Source organism: Falco naumanni, chromosome W (assembly GCF_017639655.2).
Source record: "Falco naumanni isolate bFalNau1 chromosome W, bFalNau1.pat, whole genome shotgun sequence".
Classification (NCBI taxonomy): Eukaryota; Metazoa; Chordata; class Aves; order Falconiformes; family Falconidae; genus Falco; species Falco naumanni.
This window is the reverse complement of record NC_054079.1, coordinates 28270599-28291934: the sequence shown is the minus strand read 5'-3', so window position 1 is coordinate 28291934 and position 21336 is coordinate 28270599. Positions and strand designations below refer to the sequence as shown.

General features: G+C 43.2%; 1 protein-coding gene across 1 annotated transcript; it reads left to right on the top strand.

Annotated features, from left to right (window-relative positions):
* The first annotated feature begins 10136 nt into the window (after positions 1 to 10136).
* On the top strand, positions 10137 to 20102 carry LOC121080401 (Krueppel-like factor 9). Its single transcript, XM_040578422.1, has 2 exons — positions 10137 to 10602; positions 19879 to 20102. Exons 1-2 carry the CDS (start codon positions 10137 to 10139, stop codon positions 20100 to 20102), a joined length of 690 nt encoding a protein of 229 aa, XP_040434356.1.
* The last annotated feature ends 1234 nt before the right edge of the window (positions 20103 to 21336 follow it).

Genomic DNA, 21336 nt, shown 5'->3' with positions numbered 1-21336 from the left:
ACTTTACAATCTTACAGATTGTGGAGTCTGCTTTCCGCACGTCACTATCAAATATCTATTAGAAAGTTTCAAAGGCCATGATGAGCCGATGTTCTGTGATAGAAATGACAAAAAACTATTTTCAATTAGCATCGTAGTATAATCTTGAGGAAGCAGGAAAAGAAATATTTTTTTGATCAGTTTATGAAAATGGTATGAATCACTGAATGAAAAGAAATTACGTCCTTTAAACCTAACCATAAAGTGATTCCCAGTCCACATTCTCCATGTATATTGTGTGCTGACTTTGTTGTGAATTTATTATTCATTGGATGACTTTACTACAGTCAAAGGTAGATATTTCCAAATTTACTCCAAGTTTCTATTTATGAACTTGAAACTCATACCCATATAAACACTGAAAGATAGTGTCTGATGCAGGCTGTAAAATCCTGAGTACATACATAAGCAACTAATCCATGTTCAGTGCTGCTATGCCTACACTGCTACCAGTATCCAAAACAAGCTTAAATCTAGGTCTGTTTCAGCCATGCAGGCTATAATTTCATTGAAGCATAGACATTTATTGGGTACTTATCACATGCATAGGTAAGCCCCAGGGAGGGAGGAGCCATTTCTGGTTTCTGAGGTCCAAAAATCAACAGAATTGGTCACAGTTAAGGACGTTAGATGTGATTCAGGAGATACTAGGAAGAACTTAAGACCTGTGAATAATACTGCATTGCAGAATATGTATGGAATTACAGTAGAAAAAAGTTAAATGTAAAAAGAGAAAAATGCTAACGCTCAAAATAGCAAAGTGTTTGCCACGCTGAGTAGTAAACAGGAAGGGAACATGTTCTCTGATATGACTGTGTATCTATAACATTTGTTCTTCCAGAAAGTTGAATTTGATTTTACTCACAGAATCATAGAATGGTTGAGGTTGGAAGGGACATCTAGATGTCATTTGGTCCAACCCCCCTGCTCAAGCAGGGCCACCTAGAACCAGTTGCCCAGGATGAGGTCTAGACGGCCTTTGAATATTTCCAAGGGGGGAGAATCCACAACCTCTCTGGACAGTGTGTTCTGCTGCTTGGTCACCCTCATAGTAAAAAAACAATGTTTCCTTATATTCAGACAAAACCTCCTGTTGTTTCAACTTGTGCCCATTGTCTCTTATCCTGTTGCTGTACACCAATGAAACAAGCCTGGCTTCATCCTCTTTGCGCCTTACTTTTAGGTATTTGTACACACTGATAAGATCCCCCCTGAACCTTCTCTAGCCTAAACAGTCCCAGCTCTCAGCCTTTTCTCATAGGTGGGATGCACCAGTCCCTTAATCATTTTTATGGGGTTGCTCTTCCCCAGGGGAAGGACTTGACACTTCCCCTTGTTGAACTTCAAGAGGTTCCTCTCAGCCCACTTCTCCAGCCTGTTGAGGTCCCTCTGTGCAGAGCAGAGGTCCTCAAACTACAGCCCATGAGCCAAATATAACCCCCAGAGTCCTCCATCCAGCCCCCAGTATTTACAGAAACCCCACTGCTGCCCATCTGCCCCCCCCCCCCCCCCGGGGGGGGGGGGGGGGGGGGGGGGCAGGGGTGGGGAAACCAAGCAGCTGCAGATGACTTCCTACCACTTCATCCATGCCAGCCCCCTGGTTAAAAAGTTTGAGGACCCCTGGTGTAGAGGAACGAAGGCAGTGGGTTGATTAGCATTGATAACACACAGCTGCAGCCTTGCTGCAAAGACAGTGGGTTAATTGACATGGATGATGTGCAGCTGTAGCTTGTTCCCACTAAGTGGTTAAATAGCCCTGAGGATTGTGGGAGATGAGAGTTGGTTGGTCTGGTGGAAGGAGATACAGCACAGGCAGTAGAATCCAGCCAGTGGTAAAGCCTTGTTGCAGCCTACTAGTTTGTTTGAGTTGCAATGCTTCTGGATGGTGACACCACCTTCTGTCGTATCAGCCACTCCTCCCAGTTTTGTGTCATCAGCAAGCCTGCTGAGGGTCCACTCTGCCTCATCATCCAGATCATTAATGAAGATGTTGAACAGGACTGGACCCAGTATTAATCCATCAGGTACACCACTAGTTACTGGCCTCCAACTAGACTTTGTGTCACTGATCACCACCCTCTGGGCCCAGCTGTTCAGTCAGTTTTCAATCCACCTCCACTGTCTGCTCGTTCAGCCCATATTTCATCAGCTTCTCTATGAGGATCTTATGGGATACAGTGTCAAAGGCCTTCCTGAAGTCTAGGTAGACAATATCCACTGCTGTCCCCTCATCCACCAGGCCAGTCATTTCATCATAGAAGCTTATCAAATTGGTCAAGCATGACTTCCCCTTGGGGATTCCATGCTTATGATTCCTGATTACTTCCTTCTCCTCCATGTGCCTAGAAATGGTTCCCAGGATGAGCTGCTCCTTCACTTACCCAGGGATCGAGGTGAGGCTGAGCTGCCTGTAGTTCCCTGGGTGGGTCCTCCTTCTTGAAGACAGGAGTGACATTTGCCTTCATCCAGTCTTTGGGCACTTCTCCCATTTGCTGTAATTGATCAAAGATTATTGAGAGTGGCCTTGCGATGACATTGGCCATCTCTCTCAGCACTTGTGGGTGCATCCCTTTGGGGCCCATGGACTTATGTATGTCTGGTTTGCTTAAGTATTCCCTGACCTCATCCTCTTCCATCATGGGTACGTTTTCTTTTCTCTAGCCTTTCCCCCTGGGCTCTGGGACTTGGGATTCCTGAAGGTCGGTCTTTCTAGTAAAGACTGAGGTGAAAGAGACACTCAGTACCTCAGCCTTTTCCATGTCCTGTGTCACCGGGTCCCCCATCTCATTCAGCAGTGGGCCCACATTCTCCCTAGTCTTCCTTTTTTCACTTATGTACTTACAGAAGCCCTTCCATTTCTCGGACAACCCTGGCAACATTCACTTCCAAGTAAGCTTTGGATTTCCTAACCTCATTCCTGGATGCTCAGTGTCTCTGTATTCTTCCCAGGTTACCTGTCTCTGCTTTCACCTTCTGTATGCTTCCTTTTTCTGTTTCAGTTTGTCCAGGAGCTCCTTCTTTATCCATTCAGGCCTCCTGGCTTTTTTGCCTGACTTCTTATTCTTTGGGTTAGAGCTCTCTTGAGCTTGGAGGAGGTGATCCTTGAATATTAATCAGCTTTCTTGGCCTCCTTTTCCCTCCAGGACTTTGCCCCACAGGACTCTTCCAAGCAGGTCCCTGAAGAGGCCACAATCTGTTCTCCTGAAGTCCAGGTTGTGAGCCTGCTTTTTGCCCTCCTCCCTGCCCTCAGGATCATGAACCACAACATCTCATGTTTACCACAGCCAAGACTGCCTTTGACCTTCACAACCCCAACGAGCCCCTCCTTGTTGGTCAGTAGCAGCTCCAGCAGAGTACCTCTCCTCCTTGGCTCCTCTATCTCTTGGGTCAGGAAGTTGTCATCGATGCACTCCAGGAGCTTCCTGGATTGCTCGTGCCCTGCTGTGTTATCCCTCCAGCAGTATCGGGGTGGTTGAAGTCCCCCATGAGGGCCAGGGCCTGCGAATGTGATGCTGCTCCTATCTATCTGTAGAGGGCCTCATCCACTTGTTTTTCCTGATCAGGTGGCCTGTAGCAGAAACCCACTACAATGTCACCTTTACCTGTCCTCTCTTTAATCATAACCCAGAAGCAATCCATTGGCTCCTCATCCATCGCCAGGCAGAACTCCATGCATTCTAGCTGCTCTCTCACATGAAGGGCAACTCCCCCTCCTCATCTTCCCAGCTTGTCCTTCCTGAAGAGCCTGTATCCATCCATTGCAACACTCCAGCCATCCCACCACACCTCCATGATTCTAAGAAAATCATAGCCCTGCAGCTGCAAATCTTTAATCCTCATGGTCCTGGATTTTAAGGCCAGATGGGTCTTCCATCACTAGTGTTCTACTGTGTGCTTTTAAAATGGAAGGTCAGTTTGATAATGTAAAAACTGCTTTCAGCATACTTACTTTATCTTGCAAAAATTTATTTAGCAATCAGCTGTGCTGACTCATTTTCCACTTCTGATTACTTCAGATGATTTTCTAAAGCAATTTTTTGTCTGTCTCACATTTTCAGTACCAGAGGCATTTCTTCAAAAGGTTAAAATGTTTCCTTCTTATTGCACTAGGCTTTGCAATGGGTAGTTGCTGTTGTTAAGTGGAAAAGGTAGCCCTATTTCACTCATGATGTATGCAGAGAACCTGTGCAACATATTGGTATGAAAGATACTATGTACATGTAAAATATGATGTGTTCACATTTATACAACTGTTGAATGTTATTTTGTAATGTTGCCATAATATCAATAATATGTAACACATTTTCTGCATTGTCAAAAATGTTAATATAGATCAGTAAATAAGTCATTCATGCCAGCATATCATTTTAGCAATTTCCAGCCTTCTTGCCATTGGTCATTTCTCACTGACTTGTCAAATCACATTGAGCTTATATTAAACATAGTTTCAAGGGCTCTGGAGAATGAAAAAAAGTCAAAGTAGAAACTGAAATAATGATTGAAACTTCTGGTGTTCAAAGCATTAGCAAATATTAATACAGGAGCAAAAGGGATTTTATATTTTATCTTTAGTGGGAAGGCACCAGCAGAGAAGAAACTTCTGCACTCTGTAAAAGAGCCCAGGAGAACAACTGAACAAAGTTTGAAATAAAATGACTGACTCCTGTATGCCTTTATACCAGGGGTCCTCAAACTACAGCCCGCGGGCCAGATACAGCCCCCCAGGGTCCTCAATCCAGCCCCCTGTATTTACAGAATCCCCCCGCCCCCCCTGCCGGGGGTTGGGGGGGGGGGGGGAAACCAAGCAGCCGCAGATGACTGCCTGACCCTTCATCTGCACGCCGGCCTCCTGGTTAAAAAGTTTGAGGACCCCTGCTTTATACACTCATTTGTTGGTTGAAGAAAAGGCTTCTCAGTCACAGCAGCACTGTCATTTGCATGAAGAGGCCTTTGGATCACAAAAACTTCAGTGCTCATGAAGACTACAAATATCTTCAAGCATTCTTGCCAGGTACTTGTGTACTGTGGTTTTTCTCCAAGCAAAAAATTTGCACCTTTTTAGGGTAACATTAAGTTCATTCTCAAAAATAATAAAGAACTCTGCTCTCATCATGACCTCTCCTCTTTCACAGAACCTGCACACATCTTTCTTATGGGAAAAAAATTGGTACCACATATAGGATTACCTTTTCCTTCACATATGTGAACAAATAAATTTGTTCTTCTTCTCCTTACATGTTCCTGAATCTCATTTTTTATTTTTCTTTTTGCTACTTCCCTCCTGCTGCATCCCTGTAATGCCTCCCTTTTAGCCATTGAAGCTTGACTCACTTGCTGTGACCTGAGTCCTAATCCATTCTTTTCTCATTCATCTTAAGGGTCACCATCTTTCTCTGACATCTACTCATTTTTATTTCTTGTGGGAAGAAAGCAATGCTATTTCATATTATTTACTTACTTACTAATTATTTCCATTATCCATTAAAGAGAGTAAAAGTGTGGAGTGGCTGGAAGACAATGGGCATATTATGAGCAATGCAGACCATGTAACTTTGTTGTAATAGCAGGCCGAGCAGGCCAAAGCTGTAACAAGCTGCAGCTGTTGTGAAGGACATATGCAAGGCCAAGGGAGACAAAGAAACTGTGTACTGGCAGAGAGATAAGAAAGTTGGACTATTAAGGAACTGTACGTGGGAAAGAGATAGAGGAGTTGGACTGAAAAATAAGAAAATAGAATGTCGAAACAGAATGTAGGCGAGGGGCATGGATACCATGCTGTGACCAATCACAGAGTGCAGGAGAGTGAATAGACAAGCAACTTTAGCCTATTAGCAATCTAGAAGCAATGTGTGTGTTTGTGCTAGTGTATACATTGCTGTGTATCCCTTAATAAAGTGGCACTAACCTGATCACATTGGTCGTATAAGTTGTGTCCAAGCCTTCTGCGTCAACATAAAAGCAATCTATAAAGCTCTTTACTGTTTGGGTCCTGTCTGTTTTTGCAAGGAAGGATGGTCTATGGTTGATTGGAAACTAAGGAAATAGAGGTTTGATTGATTTTTTGCCTGTTATAAAGCCTTAGTGACCTTGTGTTATGGATAGCTCAGTCTTTCTGAGCCTCAATTCACCACTGATAAAAGAAGAGTAAAACTCCTCTGTCTGACAGGCGTACTTTTATATCTATACAAAGATCTTAGAGACACCCTGGTTTTACTTTGATTAATACTTTATAAACGCCTATGCAAATAATTTCAAAGGCAGAGTGTTTCCCCATTATGCTATTTCCTGACACCTGAGAAAGAAAAATACACAAACTAGCATACTTCATGTATTGGTATTCATGGTTTATGGATAATAGCAAGTTCCTTCCCTTTTATTTAATAGTACTTGGTCCAGAAAATAATTTTTCCTTCTATTCTTACAAAGTCAGTTAACCCTGACATCACACTATAAGCTCTATATATTTGTGAGAATGGATGAAGGTGAAGGATATTTTATTTGAGTAGAGATGGTAGCTTTTCTGGATGATAGGAAACTACTGTAACCAACCTTACTTTTTTTTGCTAACTGTAGCTTATATTGGCAACAAAGTAGTAAAAACATTTTATAAAACAATAAAAGTCCCCTGAGCAGTGGAACCAAGGAATATTGGTCTCCTATGGTGTATGTTCAAAGTGTGGGCTCTTGTCAAGATATCTGAATGTCTAACAAAGGGCAAGCGCATACTTCAACTACATCCTCAGTGAAGGTACTAAAGGGATTTCTCTCTCCTTTGCTTAACACCCATTTTCACTAAATTTGAAGGAAGTTCATATCTTCAATATGAAATTCACTTGAAACTGGCTAATAGGCTCAGAGGTATTATGAGCTAGATAAACAGAAAAACAGGTGCACAGGCAGCACAGCAATATACATTTTGTTTCCTCAGAAAAGTTAAAAAGTGAACTGAATAATGCTACTAACAGTATTGTATTGGGTGTATAAGGCACCCCCCCCCGTGCAGGGGTAGCCTCTGTTAGAAGAGGTCAGGAGCTGCTCTGTGCTGGACACAGCTGAGTCCATAACAGACCCACTGCAGGCCAAAGCTGAACCAATCAAAGAAACTGGTGGCACCTCTGTGAAAACATGTTTAAGAAAGGGCAAAAACCACCACACAGGTAGAGGAAGAGGGGTGGGGAGAGAGTGAGAAACAGCAGTGTGAACACCAAGGTCAGAGAAGGAGGGGGAGGAGGTACTCTATGGCACTGGAGCAGGTATTCCCCTGCAGCCTGTGGAAGACACCATGGTAGAGCAGTTGGGTATTTCCTGAAGGAATTGTGGCCCATGGAGAATCCATGCTGGAGCAAATTTTTCCTGGCTGGACTGCAGCCCATGGAGAGGACCCACACTGGAGAAGGGGAAAAGTGTGAGGAGGAAGGAGCAGCAGAGAGGACCTGTTATATAGTGGCCATAATCCCCCATCCTCCCTGCACCATGGGGTGGGTAGAGGAGTTGAGAATGAAGTTGAGCCTGGGAAAGGGAGAGTGGGGGAAAGGTGGTGTTTTAATTTTTTGTTGTTAAATTTCATTATACAAATCTATTTTAGTTGGCAATAAATTAAATTAATTTTCATCAAGTCTGTTTTGCCTGTGATGGTACCTGCTAAGCGATCTCCCAGTCTTTGTCTCAACCCACAAGCATTTTCATCCTATTTTCTCTCCCTGTGCTGTTGAGGAGGAGGAGGGAGTAGCTGGGTGGAAGTTTGGCTGCTCATCACACAGTAGCAAAGGCAGGTGATAACTTTAATAGCATGCAGAGTCTCACAAACAGACAGAAATTACTAGTTTAATGTCCAAGTCCTGAAAATCCCAGTAAACAACCCTTGATTTGTTTTATCTGTCAAGTTGTTCAGATCCCCTCAAGACACTCAAGCATTTTCACAACTATAAAAACCAAGATGAAGATGAATGCATGACTAGACTGATTGAGACTGGACAATGACTGCTGAGTTCTTGGTGTCAAGGAGTGCTCTTGGTTCATATTTCAATGGATGATGCTCTGACCTTCAAAATAGGTATTACAAATAAGCATATACCTTGGTGTATATGCTAAGGCATACTATTTTGCCACTAGCTTTCTTACACTTCTCTGAAATAAGTCATGTTACCAAGTGTTTGAATTTCTTTAAAGAGCTTTGAAAGGAAAAGGATTCCTGTTTCTTGAACTGAACCTATATTAAAGTCCTACATATTTATTTATTTATTTTACTATTTTTCCCCTGATTGTTTGCAGGGCCCAGGAAATACCTTTTTTCTTCATTGTTGCAAAATTTGACTTCTTGGGCTTGGGGATTTTGAAAGGGAGATATATGAAATGGCATTGATGGGAGGGAAGTTTCTTTTATTCCTGCGAAGCATAAGACTAGAAAAAGGATGTAAGATAGGGTGCAAAAATGCATTAAAATATTCCTCAGATATCTGATTTGTAGTTTTCCCCATGCATTTTGGGTTGAACCAGTTACCAACAATTTGTTCAGGAAGAAACTTTTCCCAAAACAGACTTATGTAGACTATTGAGGTTTAGTTTCTTACCTCCTCTGTAACAGAAATAGTCCACTCTGCCCAACCCTACTATATTGGCAATAGACTGAAGTCCTCCTCCTCTTTCCCATTGATGATTAGCATAACTTTTGATCCTTTACATAAGATTTAGGTATGTCAAAGGGTACCAGGGAATGGCCTGTGCACTGTGGACCTGTTTTTACTTCATATCCACTGCACAGTGACCTGAGCAGTCTCTTGCAGCTCTCTGTGAGGGAATGTGTGTGCAGCAGCAGGTTAATTCAGAAAACTTGTGCTGACCCTTTCCTCGAGGATATATAGAGCTGCCTATGGTATGGCTGCTTTTTTCCTGGCAGGGAGAAATGAGATTCAATGAGATTCCTCTAGATGGAAAGTCAGGAAGTCAACTACAAACACACATATGAATGCATACAAAAGTTACTTGTTAAGTAACTTTACATTACCCTAAACTTATGCTTTCTTGTACTGGGTGGAAAGAAGGCCTGTTAGTTTTACAGAAGAGTCAGCTGGAGGTCTTGGAGCACCTACCTGGGTGAACCGTTTCAGCCCACCGGGTTTACAAGTATTGGGCACCCTTCAGAACCTCGCTCTGATTAGTTGAGCCCTTGCTAGTGACATCAGCTGGCTCACTTTTCATTAGCCGGCTGGTTGCTGGGACTGTAGGATTTCTAGCAAGACACTTAACCCTCTCCATGCCACGCGGCACCGGCTACGCTGGCCGCCCTGGCGGTCCCCCGCAGCCTGCCAGCAGGACTACACACCTCACACATAGGAGGGCACGGAGTCGGTGGTGCGAATCGAGCCTCGAAGAGGCTGCGACCAGGGAGCCGCGAGGAAGACGTAAATGCCCGTTCTCTCTCTCCCCTCGCATCATCGCCCTTTTAAACGGGTACACAAAGCACCCAGAGTTGCACGAGGTCTAGGGAGAGAGCATAAGAATTGGTGGGCGCACCCTCCATGCAAAAAGGCTCATCTGAGTGAAAGAGGCAAGAAGGTAAACAGAGTTAACTTGTGCTGTCTGTTGGCGAATGGGGGGGCTCCGAGCCTAATGTAATGGGATTTGGTGCGGCAGTTCCTAAGCAGGAGTGCTCGTGGCAGCCAGCATTTTCTTCTCTACTAGGGTCTGTGCCTCTGCATCTGCCACTGTCGCCAGACCCAGGCCGACCGTGAGAGCTATGAAGTACTGTTCCTCAGCACTGCCTTCCATGTGCTGAATATTGCCTTGGGAGAGTGAAAAACAAGCCCTAAAGGCAATTTGAAAATTTTTTTCCCCCTCATGTTTTCTTTTATTAAATATCCCCCAGTGAACTACTCAAAGTTGGCACTGACAGCTGTGTCTCTGAACCTCATCCCAGCAGCACACTGCCCAATACCCTCCAGGAGTTGGTGGACCATGGGTTGCAGCACCTGGTGCGACAGTGTGGCAGGCCCCAAGGGAATGTATTGAGGTGCCCCACACCACTCGGGGACTTGGTGAAGTGCAGCTGGCAGCGGGAGTAGGACTTTGGATGGCGGCGGTGGGACTACTCCTGTACCATGTCAGCTGTTGCCTACATGGACTTCGTGGCTGCCCAGTGCCTGGTGTCCATCTCCAACCGCTCTGCTGTGCCTGAGACAGCACGGCTGAAAGTGCCAGGTGAGGAGCAGGTGGGAAAGGAGCTGTGTGACTCCTGTGACGCTTGGAAGAACTACTGCACCTTGGTGACCATTGCCAAGAGCCTCCTGGAGCTGAACAAGTACTGTCCCCTGCCTGTCCCCTCCATCTGCAGCAGCAATTTGGAAAGCCTGGATGAGGATGTGGGCTCTGACAGTGACTTGACCGCAGAGCCAGGATCGAGCCCAGCACGCAACTTGGCACTGGGGCAGCCCCCCTACCTGCACAGCACCATGCCCCCCAAGGGGAAGCTGGTGGCTGAGAAGCGGCACAAGTGCCCGTACAGCGGCTGCGGCAAGGTCTACGGAAAGTCCTCACACTTGAAAGCCCACTACCAAGTGCACACAGGCAAGCTGTGAGCGTGCGGGGCAGGGGCGGGTGTCTCGAGGAAGCTGCTTGTCCTTATATGAACCCTGTAGGGATTGTTTGCTGCAATATCACTTATTTCCTCTCTCACACTTCGGGTGGGGGGGGTCCTGTATGAGCCCTACATCAGTAGCACCATAAATCTGGCCAAGAGCCCTCAGGGTTGTTTAAAATACTGTGGCCTAGTCAGGTTCAGTGTCTGTCAAGCCAGGGGCCAACTGCCCCAGGCAGGGCTGCGGTAGTGGGGCAGGGCTTGTCTCCCCGCACACCCGTGGGCTTCCTGAATCCTCAGTAGAGAGCCCAGCTCAGCTCCTCCAATAGTCCTGGTGTGAAAGGTCTGGCAATAAATGGAGGAAAGCCCAAGAAAAAAGCAGGGAGCAGAAGAGCAAGTCTTGTGGAAAATCTTGGTTTTTTAAAAGGTAGCAACCTTTGGAAAGTGGAATACACTTTAGGCAAATGGATCAGTTTGAAGAGAACTTTTTGGTGACTGATATTCCAAAATTGCTGTGTTGCTTTTATTTATGAGCTTCCTGAATCAGACTTTCTGATCCAGCACTACAGCACGTAAGTTTCTTAGTTATGTGACAATCACCTTCATTATAGATGCTGTGATAGCTTAACCTTGGCTGGCTGCCAGATTTCCACCTAGTTGCTCTCTCACTCCCTCTCCTCAACAGGACAGGGGAAGAAAATAAGGTGGAAAAGCTCATGGATCTAGATAAGGAGATTGCTTACCAATTTCAGTCATGGGCAAACCAGACTCTACTTGGGGAAGATGAATTTATTGCCAATTAAAAATAGAGTAGCACAGTGAGGAAACAAAACCCAAAACTTTTAAAATAAATAAAACCCAACCTCAAGCACTACCACCCACTTCTTCCCAGGTTCACCTTCACTCCTTCATTCCTGACTTCTCTACCTCCTCCCCACCAACCCCAAGTGTCATAGGGGGGATGGGAAATAGAGGTTGTGGTCAGTTTGTAACACTTTGTCTCTGCTGCACTTTCCTCCTTACACTGTTCCCCTGCTCTAGCGTGGGGTCCCTCCCACAGGATACAGTCCTTCAAGAACTGTTCCAGCACAGGTCCTTTCTGTGGGGTAGAGTCCATCAGGAACAGACTGCTCTAGCATGGGCTCCTTACCACAGGCTGCAGTTTCCTCCAAGAGCCTGCTCCACTGTGGGCTCTCCACATGCTGCAGCTTCCTTCAGGGCATATTCACCTGATTCAGCATGTCTCTTTCTATGGGCTGTAGGGGGACAACCTGCCTCACTATGCTCTTCTCCACAGGCTGCAGGGGAATCTTTGCTCAGATGCCTAGAGTACCTCCTTCCCCTCCTTCTTCACTGACCTTGGTATCTCTAGGGTTTTCTCTCACACATATTTTCTCACTCTTCTTTCTCGCAGCTGCTGCATAGCATTTTTTTTTTTTTACACTTTCTTAAATATGTTATCACAGAGGCGCTACCAACATTGCTAATTAGCTCAGGTTTGGCCAGTAGTGGATCCATTATGGAGCTGGCTGAAACCACCTGTCTGGCACAGGGGTAACCCCTGATCTCTTCTTATATAGGCTACCCTTGCAGCCCCCCTCCCCCTCCCAAAACCTTGCCATGTAAACCCAATGCAGATTTTTACTATAAGATTGGCTGTGGCAGAGCAGCTTTATATGAAGATGCTGAGCATGTTCTGAATGTAAGGAAATCCTTGCTACTTTTCAGAGTATTAAGCTCTGAAAGAACACAGAGGCAAACCCTCTACTCATATAAATGAGCAAGTTTCAGAGACACTAATGGCATTTTGCTCACTTGCAGTAGTAAAGATTTTTGGCCCATTTTCTAAAATAAATCAGTGGCCTGGGGTAAAAAAAAAAGCTCTCCTGCTGTTCATTGAAAGGATGTGTATTTGGTAATGCTCAACTACTGTTTTTACCTTTTTGAAGCCAGGTTTAATTCATCAGTTTTGAAGCCTGTGTTTTGATAGTTCTTAGTATCTTTAAGCTTTGCTTTGTGCCAGGGAAACTGGATGGTTCAAGATCCTAGCAATGGCTTGAGTATTGAAGTTGTGTTGTATGTTGGCACCATACTCTGTCTCGGTTCTGGGCTATGTGAACTGTTAAATCTTGGCATAGCTCCTTGCAAAGGGGAGGCCATGTCTCCCTTGCATGGTGATAAATTATACCTTTTGGCTTTTGTTGGTAGACCCCCTCAGTCAGGTGAAGGACCAAATGAACTTAAGGGGAAAATTCCAAAAGTATGTGACTTAAAAACCTGTGTCAGCCCCACAGACTCCCCATTGAAGAGACTTTCTTCAGGGACTTAGATTACTTTGCAAATGATACGAGCATGTTAACTTATACTCCCTAGAAGATTTAGCCACTGTCCATATGGGATTGGATTCTTCTCTGCTCAGCTGTTCCTGTTATCATAACCTATCTCAGCTGAGATGATATTTTTCACAAGGGCTTCATTCATAACAGTGTCCTTTAATACCCATGTACTCCCAAGTGGTTTAGAGGGCGTGGCAAAATGGAAACTTGGTGATTAAAAAAACCCTCTGCTGCAGCAACTCTTATTTCCTCTGCTTCTGCCTAACAATTAAGATCATAGTAATTGTAGACTTTAATTTCTCTAGATTAAAGGGCTATGCATGAGTAAGGAAAGGCATGGATCAAAGGAAACACACTACAATGTGTTTTATATCTCTTTTGTAAATTACTTCTTTTCTGGTTTTTGTATATTGGCAATGATAGTAAGTGGTGAAGTAAAAAATGAATTTATCACTGAGGGAATGTGTTGCAAGTTACTGCTTTAGTATTTAGTGCAGTCTGAGTAGGGCATGGTCAAATCTGAATACTGGCTAAACTTCTGTTGCTCTGACTTGCCTGTTCATCTAGCTATATTTGTATTGCAAAGGAAAAGACCTGGAGTTGGTTATCTACCTGTGCCCTATTAAGAGATCTGTTATGTGCTTGGCTCAAGAGGTCAGGAGAAGGAGGATTACTGGATGGACTCTGTGTTTAGGTGGAGTCTCCATAAGCAAGGAAAGATGATGTTCATTGGTGACCTTAAATAACCTCAATACCTACCCTAAAGATACTGTATTATCAACTCAAAGGTTTCAGCTCAAATCCTCTTTTGGAGGCTGAAGGTAACTGATGCCTTGCAAAATTGTGGCTCATAAGTGACAAAGGAAATATATTAGTATCACTTCCACTTAGTGCTGAGATACCCACCCTGATATGGGGACCAAAAGAGACATCAACTGGGATAGCATTTTGGGTGTTAACATTAATATTAATATACTGTACAACTCACACTGCTTGCTGTATGCAATATAGTTCTAAGTATCTTCTGAAGTGGTGTGAGGCTTACAAAGGCCACTCACTTGTGGGTGGCACATAACTCCAAGTATTAAATGCTTAACTTGGACACACTAATGTACCTTCACTGTAGTTTTGTGTGATTAAAAACATTACAAAAATGCAGCAGTAAATAAACTTTGAGAGCTTTCTAATATGAACAGTTAATAGTAACCAACTGAAATACTAAATGATGCTGCTAATGCTAATTATTTTTTATAAATTGCAGAACAGTTCCGTAGCAACAGTGGGATTTGGTTTAGCCTCCAGTTATTCATAACTATATATTGTGGAGTGTTAATGCTCCCTCCTCAGTACCATTTTGTTAAAAAAAATAATTTATCTCATCTTAGATCTTTGAATCCCTTCCATCTAGCTTCCACTTCTTAATCAGGCCATCAATTTGGTTTCTTGTTGTTTTGTAGCCTTTAGTTGAAGTAGGTACACAGCTATCAATTAAAAACTTCCTGGTCTTAAAGTTTTAATATTTAACCTTAATCTCTTAATCTTGGACAATGACTTTACAACTTTGGTTCACACCTATGATCTTGCTTGTACCAACATGACTTTTTACTCATGGATGCTAACAAAGCAAGGTGGAAAGCTCTGAATACTGATTTGTGCTGTGTAATATTGAGAATCTAAAAATTCACTGGACCATATTTGGTCAGCTAACAGAAAATGAGACATGAAAGAGCAAATAAAGTTAGAAGACCAAAGACTTCAGAGGTTAAAGGTCTGTATCTTACTAGTAATTCTCTAAACCTGATGGTTCAAAGACACTATGAAATTCTATTAATACCTTAAACTTGAAGGAAGAGTCTGTTGAAATATTGACTAATGAATTAATATTAAAATAATAAAAATTATATTATCTTTCTGAATACACATAAAATCGAGACCAGTAATGTACCTCAATTTCATCATACATGTTTCTGGCCACAAGCGTTAGGCTTGTCTGTATGTGAGCAACTTGATAAGATAACCACCACTTAACCTCCTTCACACATATCTTCAGGGAAGAGAAGAGTACACTGCAGTGAGGACAATGCTTGCTTTAAGCAAGCTGAACTTAGCCATTGTCCACCTGGTTGTGGTAGAGGCCCTACAGGCATGTTCACTGTGGTTACTTTCAGCTAGCCCCACAGATGCTTGCAACATTGATCTCTGCAGAGCCAGGTCACCAAGTGAAATCTGAAGAAAGGTATTTCTTTGCAATCCAAATGCATAAGGAGAGCCAAGAACCTTAAAGAGGGAGCCCCAGCTGTGCATAGGGCTGCCTGTGTTAGCATGTCAGTAGTTCAGTGCCTGGCTCCAGGCTGGAGAGAAGGATGGTCCTATCTTTGCTCAGGATGCCTAGCCATGAACCTTCTTCTGAAGCAAAGTATGTATGCCAAGTCATTCCTCTTTGTGCTAGAGAGGAGGGAGGGGACAAGTTCCATAACACTATTATACCCAGTATCTCGGTAATTAGAAAATGCCATCAGTAGCTGAAAGACCAGTTTTCAAGTCTCTGCTCTGTGGAGTTTGGAAAGAGACCCCTCTGGAGAAAGTTTATGCTCCTTACCCTTTTGAAGCTGTTCCTCTTTAACAAGCATTTAATTATTTAGATGGAACAGGAACCTAAACCCAGTGCTTCTCAATACCAGATAAGTGCCCTAAGCACCATGCTATGAGTTGGTCTTTCTCCATCGCTCAGTTAATATTTAAATATTACTGAAAAATGGAGGAAGTTCAAATGGAGAAAAGATGGAAAAGAAGAGGTAGAGATTTGCCCCAGAGTACCCAAGAGTCTATTGCTAAGGATATTCTTCTCAGCTATGAAAAGTGTGAATTTAACTCTCAGGTGAGGTCTTTCATCTCCCAGATAGCTTCCCTGACTGGTAGACATAAAGGAGCACAATCCCCCAAATAAAACCTTTTCTAAGGCATACAGGGAGGGATGTAATCCAGTAGAGAACCTAGAAGGATGTTTCTTACATCTGACAGTATCAGATGGGTTAACAACAAGATTGAGTCTCATGGATTCAGGCATGAGCTAGGACTCTCTACAGCTCAGTAGAGCCGGGCTTTAGTGGGTGGTTTTGCATCTGGGTTTGGTGGTGTTTTTTTTTTGTTTTGTTATTATTTTCTTTTTTTAAAGAAACTTAAGCACCTGCACATGTAAGCAGCTGTTGAGTGGTAGTTTTGAGGATGTCAGAGCAGTCTACTTGCTGAAAGTGGCATTTTTAACACCTTAATCAACCTGTGGTGTTAAGTCCTGAGTGCTGGCGGAATAAACTTATTGATGCAAATTATCCATCTGTTGCCTATCCTGTAATCACTTGACATTGATTAGGTGTCTGTTAAATCCATTGAAAGACTAGCTGGTTGAGGTTTAAATGTTCTAGAAGTCCTTGTTTTATACAAATAGTACATACCACCCTCACTGCTGATCTTGCTCTGTGCTGTTTCTCACCAGCACCTGTAGCTTTAGTTGCCATGTTTTAATGATCCAATTTTGGACTCTCTCAGAAGAGGAAAAAGGCTGCTTGAAATGCTTCCAGTCCACTGCTCAGAAGTGGGTGTACAGATGCCTGTGAGATTCATCTTCATCAGAATTTCTTGGATTTTGAATGAGTGTCCACATGTCCCACAGAAAACTGCTCATTCAGAGTGTGTGTGTGAAACAAGGACAATGCAAGACAAAAGTAAGAGAGACCTGAAATAATAGCTATTCTGAGGCAAGGAAGAAAGCCTGTCCATCATTTTTTTTCTGCAATAAGCTGGACCATGTTTTTTGTACTCATCCATCTACAGAACCTGTGATACTTTGTGAGACACAGAAACAGGAGTGGTGGCTGAGTGGGTTCACAGGAAGAAGAAAGGAAAAAATGCTTATTGTGGTTATGTCTAAGTCAAGGATTGTAGATCAGGATAAGATCTTTTCAGGATACCAAGATTTCTTTGGAAAGTTCGAGTTCAAGCAGCCACAGAGTTTCAGAAGGATCTTGGAAGACAAAGTCAAGAATGTATGCTAGATTCTCCTATTTGAACCACAGAGAGTTGAATCTGTGTGTTGAAGCTGTGGGAATATGCTTTCTTTCTTCTTTTTTTTTTCCTTCCCTTCTTTTTTCTTTCTCCCTTTCCCCTTTTTCTGCTGCTCTGGAGTGTAGGTACCTGATATAGAGCCATATACAAGATGCCTCCACACATGTACTTCTCCCATACTCTCTAGGGGATCTAGAAAGCTTTTCTACACCTCCCACTGATGCCTGCTTCAAGAAGTTGTGACAGAAACCATGAGATGGTAGAAGAGCAGTACAAGTGAAATACTTGACTCAAATGTCATGTGCAGACATGAAGCAGAGCAAAGCCAGAAGAGACCAGTTAGCATAGTGCCATCACACAAGTGCTCTGTGTGGTTGTGCACACCTCCCAGTGTTGTCCTGGGTTGTATCTGTGATCATGGCCTTCATGTGTATATGAGCAAATACACAGTTTTAATTTCTTCTATACAGACAGTGCTTATTCCAAAAGGCTTCCAACCACATTTAAAAACATACAGCAGGAAAACAAGAAATCTGTAAAAAATAACCCACAGGTCAGAATGGCTTGCAGTGGTGTTTCCACCCTGCTCTGGGTTAATATACCAGGCTAAATTGGCATTTTGCTATTTCTGCTTCCTTCTTTCTTGACCAAGAGCCAGTCTTGCTGTGAGATGAGGAAAGGAATTACACATGAAGCAGGCTATGCTGTGGCTAGCCTAAGAGGCTGCCTTAATATGCAAACTTTTACTCATCTAGCTAAAACTACCAAATGCTGGTCATTTTGGGATAGTCTGCCTGTCAAGGAATACCATATAATTAGAAGCCTAAACCATTAAAATTACTACATTACTTATGAGAATTTCACTAAGGCTTTAAGGGTCCATTGTGTGGCTAAATATCAGCTTATTTAGTCTACCATCTTTCTCCTTGACATCACATCTGGATGCCATCAGTCGTCTTCCCCCCACTCCTCTGCCCCCATTCTTCTCTCTAAAGCTTTGAAATGCTTTTCATTACTGGTTGTCATCCTGGCTTCTGGGCTATTAATTCCTCAACTCTTTAGCCTGGTCTTTCATCTCTGCTGCTGTGTCTGAGGAGTTATTCCAAGGCACGTTTGCTTGTAAATGACTCCTTTTTTGGTGATCTGTAAATGTAAAGTGAGCTTGTGTATTGTATCAAGCTTCACAGTATCAAGAAATACTGGAGTTTTTAAATTTCTTTCCAACTCTTCCAAGTTGGAAACACTCCTGGGATAGCTTTTTATATTTCATGGTTGGCTATAATGTCACATAGCTGTTATTTATATTCCCTTCAGGAGACTCTTAAGAAAGAGAATTAAGGCATCAAAATGTACTGGCATGTGATATTGGTGACTGAAAACTTTTATGCAAACTTAAAAGTTTTCATTTCCTTGTGTGTCATATAACTGAGTCAGTGTACTGACCTGACCATAACGCAAATGGTATGGAATAAGGGGTGGAGATTGTACTGGGTTTGGCTGGAATGTAGTTAACTGCCCTCATAGCAGCCCATATAGTACTGTGCTTTGCATTTGTGGCTAGAACCATGTTGATAACATGCCAGTGTTTTGGCTACTGCTGAGCAGTGCTGGCACAGCATCAAGGCTGTCTCTCCAAACCACCCTCCAAAGGCCAGTATGCTAGGGGTAGGCAAGAGGTTGGGAGGGGACATTGCCAGGACAGCTGACCTAAACTGACCAAAGGGGTATTCCATACCATATAACATCATTCTCAGCAATAAAATCTGAGGGAAAGGAAGAGGGGGGCATTCATGGTTAAGGCATTTGTCTTCTGAAGCAACTGCTACATGTACTGAGGCCCTACTTCCCAGGAAGTGGCTGGACATCTGCCTGCTGATGGGAGGCATCTGCCTCTTTTTGCCTTTGCTTTTCTCATTAAACTACCTTTATCTCAACCCATGAGCTTGTCCATCTTTTTTTCTCTCCCTGTCCTATTGAGGAGGGAGAGCAAGAGAGTGACTGGGTGGGGGTTTGGCAGCCAGCTAAGGTCAACCTACCACAGTCAGCTTTGCAAATCAGGAAGAATTGAGTCTGTGACTGTATGCAAAGCCCATGCAACCTGCAAAGGTGAACTGCAGGGATTTGGGAAGTTAGGGAAATTATTGTGAGTACTGTTCACTCCTCACATCCTTGTTTTTTAAACAAAGGTGCAGTGTATTTTAGGTTAAGGTGTTTGGTTTTGTTCTTTACCATCATAGAAAACATTTGTATTGATAGAGCTGTGAATAATCAGATCATTTTCTTGCCCTCAAATCAGCCATCTAAGAGATTGAGGGGAGTCCTTTATTTTATGGAGCAGCTTGGATTTCTGGGAGAAAGGGAAAGGAAAAGAAGGGGAATATAGGCCTTCTCTCTACAGCCACAGCAATTTTGCTGTATATATTTGTAGCCCTGGGGTTGCACAGCTCTTCCAATCCCCTTCCCACTCAATTCATCCCGGACTGCCATTATTTGTCCTAGGTGAGATTTTTTTTTTTGCTTCTTTTCTAATGGTAACAGATTTTATTCAGCAGAATGGTAGTGTTAGAGGAATAATAGTGGTGTTCCTTTCTCAAAAGTCTGTAGCGAGCACAACATAAAAAATGTACAGTAATAGACAGAGCTCATCAGTTGTTATGACAGCATTTAAAATCATGTTAGGTTCTGCACTAGAGTGCAAGTTTCATGCAGTTGGAGGGGTTTTTGGCTTCTGCTAGAGGCGAGACTGAAACCTGATGAAGTGATCAGCAGCTCTGCAGACACTGACACCATAACAAGAAACAAAAAGTTTGTACGTGCTGGTGGTTTTATCCCTCCCCTAAATTTCTTGTCAACCTTTCCTCCCTGCAGGTGAGCGACCATTCCCTTGCACATGGCCCAGCTGCCTTAAAAAGTTCTCTCGCTCTGATGAGCTCACCCGGCACTACAGAACCCACACAGGCGAAAAACAGTTTCAGTGCCCCCTCTGTGAGAAGCGGTTCATGCGGAGTGACCACCTGACAAAGCATGCCCGGCGCCACACTGAGTTTCACCCCAGCATGATCAAGCAATCCAAAAAGTCCAGCTCCTTGTGAAGGCAGAGCTGTCCTGGGGAGAGGAGTGGGAGAAGCAAGCTGCGTCAAGGACATGGTGAACTATGCAAGAGCAGTCCACTGCTGTGCTGTTCATAGTCTCTACTCACACTTTGAACAGCACATGTAGACGAAGTTTAAAAAAATAAGTATTCTGTGCCCCCCTCACCACCCTTTGCTAGGAACAACAGTCTTAAGCAAGTGAATTGCAGAGTGAATGAGGGAAGGGATGGTGATTGGTCTAGGCAATTACTTTCTTTTGTAATTTAAAGCATTAACACTGGTGTATATTGTCTGACTGGATGGTTTGGCCTGTGACACCACAGTAGTGTGATTCCAAGGTCTTTGTGATTGCTGTATCATGAATGTGTTTTGTCGAACAATGTAATGACCCTTGTATTTAAAATGTATTGAGTAAAACCACGTTCAGAGTTGCTTAAATAATTCTCAAGTAAAAATTCCATAGAACATTTTAAAAGTGCATTTACTTCTATCTCAGAATAATCCTTCATTTGAAAATGTAGTTAAGAGAAACATTGCATTTGTTACTAATAGCATCTGATCGATACACAAAAATAAGGTGAATTTACACTCAAGAAGACCCATTAAAGTAAATGTGTCTTTTCAATTTTTCTTTGTATTAACTATACTTTTGAATCTAAACTGCACTTTTTCCACTAAAAATGTGTATAATTCAAGCAGATACTTAAAGCAAAGAAAGTCACAACAGCTGTCATTTACTGACAGTATGTGTACTTAGCTCGTTTATTTACTTACCTGGAAAAAATAGAAATCAGCCTGTGTAATGTGGCAGGGGTATGAGGGCAGAAAAACACATCTCTCAATTTACCCTTGACGTGCGGAATTAGACTCTATAACTCGAAAGTTATAAAGTAGGTATGTTTATTGCGCGCAGATGCACGGGGGATCGCTCCTCCACAAGCGTGCATACCCGAAGTGACGAACCATCCCACATTTATACAATGAAACAAATGAATATTCAATTAACGCCTATACATATTCGTTACCTAAACCCTGCTATCAGTCCTTTGCCTGGAATGTGGTGGTCTTGCAGGTTTGTAGGTGAGTCATGTTCTTGTGACCATCCGATCTTCTCCAGCAAGGAGACTTAGCACTCCCTCCCTCTAGATAGCATTGGAATATCTCTCATCCTTTTCTCATTCTTTTTTAAATAGCCCCTTTGTTAGAGGAAGAAGGGCAGGCGTCTCCTCAAAAC